Genomic DNA, 5,731 nt, shown 5'->3' on the forward strand with positions numbered 1-5,731 from the left:
CAAGTTAAGCCTTAGAACGTTAGACGACAAGAATGTTAAAGGTGGATAAAACCTGATGTTAAACATCAAGAATGAAGAGTGCAATTTACTTTATATTAAAATATTTGTAAATGCATCGTATAAAATTCTAAAATAAGGAAAGATTAAATAATATATTTTCAATAGAATTATTTTTTGTATAGTTAAAGAATAAAAAGTAAAGGAAACTACTAAATAGTAGCTATATGGATTTCTTCTCGAACCTATAATCAATACATTTTGATTCACATAAATTTAAGAAGTTAACATATGTAATAGAGCTTATATTAAAAAAATGAATTCAGATATGAAATTTGTGAAAGGAACCGAAAACTGAAGAAATTTGAATTTCTCAAAAGAATTAAAACTAGCAATAACATTTGCGCGCGTTGCGGCGCGGATACATTGCAAACATCGAATGGATTAGTCCAAACGTTATGTGATGGGTTAATCATATGAAAACACGGGTTTCGACATATCTGATTGAACTCAATGTAATCTATATAAACATTGCCATTGAATCAAAACATAAAGTAAATCAAATTTATACCGTACAATCATAAGTATTATATGTGACCCGAGTCATACATAGAAAACGTAACGGGTATAACAGAAAAGTTGACACGTGTAATCAAAAGAGATTAATTAAAGCTTTTAAAAAAGGGAAAAAAGAAACCACAATTTGACCCCATTCGGATCGAAATAAAATTTACAAAACATTCATAAAATAATCACGAAAACATATTATTTGTCCTAACTCGTTTCCCAAAAAAATTTACGTCGAAACATACACCAACTCGTATTTATACCTAACCGTACAAAAAATATGCACATAAAAATGGTTTTTTTTTAAACGGAAACGTATTATATTTAACCCGACTCGTTTTCGGAAAAAGTTTACGTCGAATCGAAGAGAAAATCGAATTTATAGTGACACGTTCATAAATATATGCACGTAAAAAATAGTTTTTCTTAAATAAAGGAGGTATAGCTGTAAACTCGAAACAAATTATTAGTAAAAAAACCTAATAGGTTAAATACGTTCGTAAAATCGTGCTAAGTAGGACTAATGCCACATCACTTCCAGCGACCGCTAACATTAAAAGAGCTCGTACAAATAAAATAAAGAAAAAATAACACCAAATTAAAAACAGACCTAAAATCGTTGAATCACGCCCGCACGTTGCGGCGTGTTAATGCGAAGAAATTAGTCATAAACGTAAAACAGAAAAGAATAACTAAACCGATTTAGGCCAGCGCGTTGCGACGAACTTGGCAAACGGAGAAAATAGACGCGTTGCGACTCGCCTGTCAAACGGGAAAACACATACTAAAAAACGTTGAACCCCACATGTACGTTGCGGCGTGTTAACTCACAAAATTTAAAGCAAAACGTAAAACGAAAAACTTGCAAAAGATGAAAAGTACGGGGTACAAAGTTGAAAATAAAAAAGTGTTAGTCATAAATTGCAAAAGATGAAAAGTTTTGGGTTAAAAGTAAAAAAGTCAAAAGGGTTAAAATGCAAAAGATTAAAACCTTTAGGTTAAAAAAGAAAAAAAATGCATTTTTTTTTGAAAAACCTCAATGCATAAGTTACACCAACACAAAGCAAGAATTTGTTGCTAATTATAGGTTGGAAATATGTGATACATTAGGTTTACAAAAATAATCGCTTTGTTTCTAAATTTCTTTTTGTTTTTTTTTTTTTTTTTTTTTTGGAACTACGACAATAGAAACCAAAGGACGACAAAAGAACTAGCAAGGCACTAGCAACAATAGAAAAATGGTAACAAAAGTATAAATGTGGTGATTGTCTATAGGGGGGAGGGGGGGGGGTTGTGGGGGACAAAAGGTAAAGGCGGTGGTGTTGATTTGTTTGAACGACAAACTCACATATCCTTAGATATTGAATTTACAACATTTTACCCACGCTAAGACTTGAACCCTCACTGCTTAGGAGGGACACCGCTACAACATCTTTGTACCATTTGGCTCTATGCCCTTTGGTGGTTGTGGCGGCTTTGATGACGATGGCATGGTGGTGGCAATTGTCATAGCTATGTAGCGACAATAGCGACGGCAAACTTATCTTCAATATTAGTATAAGAAATAATTGTAACTTAAATAACCAATGTAAGCATATTAAAGAAAATACTCAAATATTCGTTAGTTTGAACAAACCAAAATATAAATCAAAATTGTTACCTATTGAAACAAAAATGGATGACAATTATATGTTACAAGACATGTCTTGCTTGATAGGCTAAGGTTCATACAAATAAGCTAAAATGAAGGAAGGCTATAATATATGTTTAGGTGACAACAAGTCTCCTTGCATTTTGGATCTTGAAACATTTTTAGAATCAATGTTTCCCTCATCTTCACACCTTTCCTTTTCTTGATCACATGTTTCTCATCCTCGTTCAACAGCTATGCCTATCGGAAAATCGCGCGCTAGCAAGAGACCGTCTGGTGGTTCATCTTCATCTTCATCAACAGCAACACTGCTGGTGTTAATATTTATGTCCATTTTCGGTATTTGGATGTTAACCTCTAGCTCCATTGTTACACCACCTAGACAAAAGTCCATTGCTCATAAAGAAACTTCACATTTTGATAGCACTCATCATAACCCAAATCTACCACAAAAGATCCCTTCTGATCAAACCGCTATTGTTTTTGAAGACATTCCAGGTGATCTACCCGCTGACGCCTTAAAAGAGGAAGACGAACACAATAAAGACGAGAGAGACACCATACCATTTAAACAACATACCGAGAAATTGATAACAGCGAAGAATGATACCGAAAAAGGAGGAAAACAAGCAAAAGATAATGTTGACATGTACAAATGGGAGTTATGCAATGTTACCACTGGGATGGACTACATCCCTTGTTTGGATAACGAGATCGCGATTAGTAAATTACGCAGTAAGGGCCATTATGAGCATCGAGAACGACATTGTCCCGAAGAAGGTCCAACATGTCTTGTTCCTCTTCCAGAGGGTTACAAGAAGCCTATTCCATGGCCTGCAAGCAGAAATAAGGTACAAGAATTATAATTCAATAGTCATTTTTTTTTTTTTTTTACTTGGAATGCAAGGTATATATATGTATTACATATATAAATAGTCTCAAATGCTTAATAAATTTTTAAGGTGCAAAACACAGATATGGTTCCATAATGTACCACACAAGGACTTAGCAAAAGTAAAAGGGCACCAAAATTGGGTGAAAGCAACTGGTGAGTTCCTCACTTTCCCTGGAGGTGGAACTCAGTTTATCCATGGTGCTCTTCATTATATTGATTTTGTGCAACAGGTAAATAACTAACTACTCGTCAGTTATTATTATTATTATTACTATTACTATTACTGTTATTATTAAAGCACTTTAGAGCTATATTTGTATACTTCTTATGGGGTTTAGATGGTGCCTGAAATCGCGTGGGGAAAGCATACTCGAGTAATACTTGATGTAGGTTGTGGAGTAGCGAGTTTTGGAGGGTTTTTGTTCGATAAAAATGTACTTACAATGTCATTTGCACCAAAAGATGAACATGAAGCTCAAGTTCAGTTTGCTCTAGAGAGAGGAATTCCTGCGATTTCTGCGGTTATGGGCACGCAACGCCTTCCATTTCCATACAATGTGTTTGATCTTGTCCATTGTGCTCGTTGTCGAGTACCATGGCACATAGAAGGTTATGATCATTCATATTTCATACCTACATGTTACATGTTGACAAACAACTAGAATCAACTTAATTGCTAGTGATCTCTTTGTGAAGGTGGGAAGCTTCTTTTGGAACTCAATCGCGTGCTTCGTCCAGGAGGTTATTTTGTTTGGTCAGCTACACCTGTTTACAGGAAAGAGAAAGAGGATGTCCAAATATGGAAAGGTATCACTGATGAATGTTTTCAATTTTCTCTAACTTATATATATATAGAGGCCGGTTATTGTACAAATTGTCTTAACGTACGCTGCATACGAGATGCAGTATCAACATGCGATTTTTTTTGAACATGCGATTTTTTTTGAACATGCGATTTTGGTTTTTTTTTTAACATGCGAACTTTTTTTAACATGCGAGATTTCCTTTCTGGGTTATAACGTGCGAACTTACCATAGCGTACGCTCGTACGTTAAGGCATTTTGTACGATACACTTTTTCTATCTATCTATATATCTATATATCAGTTTCATGAAATAACTAACATAAGATCTATCTTTTAGAGATGTCTGCGTTAACTGTGGCAATGTGTTGGAAGCTTATCAGTATCAAGAAGGATAAGCTAAATCTAATTGGTGTTGCGGTATACCAAAAACCAAATTCAAATGAATGTTATAGTGAAAGAAAAAAACAAGAACCGCCAATGTGTAAACTGGACGATGACCCAAATGCTTCATGGTAAGTGAGTTTAATGTAATCGGGCAAACTTAACTATGGACCAAGATCAATCTAAAATCTTGTAAATGATGGCTTACAGGCAAATGTATCCATCATCTTTATTTCAAAGTGAAATGATTAGGGAATATTTTGGCAGGTATGTACCTTTGCAGATATGTATGCATAAAGTTCCAAGTAAAGAGACAGAAAGAGGTTCACAATGGCCTGAAGTATGGCCTGAGCGAGTTCTAAAGCCGCCATACTGGTTAAACAAAAACCCTTTAGGGATTTATGGGAAACCTACACCAAAAGATTTTGAAGCAGATTATGAATATTGGAAAAGGGTAGTTAGCAACACCTATATGCACGGCTTAGGAGTTAACTGGTCTAATGTAAGAAATGTGATGGACATGAGAGCGGTCTATGGGGGGTAAGTGTTAGATCAAGTATTCTTCACCAATTTAGTGATTCAAATTTTGTCTAGAAATTAACTAAGCAAACTTCAATCCAAGTAGGTTTGCTGCAGCTTTGAAGGATATGAATCTATGGGTGATGAATGTTGTGAACATAGATTCCCCTGATACACTTCCGCTTTTATACGAAAGGGGTCTTTTTGGGATCTACCATGACTGGTGTGAATCTTTTAGCACATATCCTCGAACGTACGATCTTCTTCATGCGGATCATTTGTTTTCTAAGTTAAAAAAGAGGTGATTCTAGTAAAGAAACTCTTTGTATACACATACACAAAGTCGACATGCAATAGTGAGTGATGATTCTATATATGTTTGATATTATGCATGCAGATGCAAGACCATAGTTGTGATCACAGAGGTAGATAGAATTGTGAGGCCAGGAGGGAAGCTGATTATAAGAGATAAATCCAACATGATAGAGGAAATCAAGAACTTGTTGAAGTCGCTTCACTGGGAGATTCTATTAACTTTTTCGAAAAATGAAGAACAAATACTCAGCGCCCATAAATCAACCTGGCGACCGAAGACATACACAACGCCTTCCTAATCTTGATCACTTGCAGAGTAGATATAGGATTTAGGATGTTAAATTGAGTTCCCACCAGTTTGATTACTTGATATGTGATGGCATTTGGTATGAAAGCACAAGATTGTACAAATTGGTACTTTGCAAGTCTTAACCATGTAAGTTTTGTAATTCGTAAAGGGTATGGATTTGTCTCTGAATCGTGTAACAAGTAGTTTTAGATGAAGATATTTCAATGGTAATCTCCAGGGCCGTCTCTAAAAGTCATAAATTTTTTTTGGCCCTGTTCGAGATAAAAATTTTGGGCCCTATTCACAAATCTT

At 35.1% G+C, this 5,731-nt stretch overlaps 1 protein-coding gene across 1 annotated transcript; it reads left to right on the forward strand.

Moving 5' to 3' along the window:
- The first annotated feature begins 2,451 nt into the window (after positions 1-2,451).
- On the forward strand, positions 2,452-5,429 carry LOC110918075 (probable methyltransferase PMT27). The gene is made up of 8 exons (XM_022162458.2): positions 2,452-3,066; positions 3,191-3,340; positions 3,449-3,719; positions 3,807-3,917; positions 4,253-4,427; positions 4,564-4,836; positions 4,922-5,116; positions 5,213-5,429. Exons 1-8 carry the CDS (start codon positions 2,452-2,454, stop codon positions 5,427-5,429), a joined length of 2,007 nt encoding a protein of 668 aa, XP_022018150.1.
- Positions 5,430-5,731: the final 302 nt, after the last annotated feature.

This window comes from Helianthus annuus, chromosome 16, assembly GCF_002127325.2.
Source record: "Helianthus annuus cultivar XRQ/B chromosome 16, HanXRQr2.0-SUNRISE, whole genome shotgun sequence".
Taxonomy (NCBI): domain Eukaryota; kingdom Viridiplantae; phylum Streptophyta; class Magnoliopsida; order Asterales; family Asteraceae; genus Helianthus; species Helianthus annuus.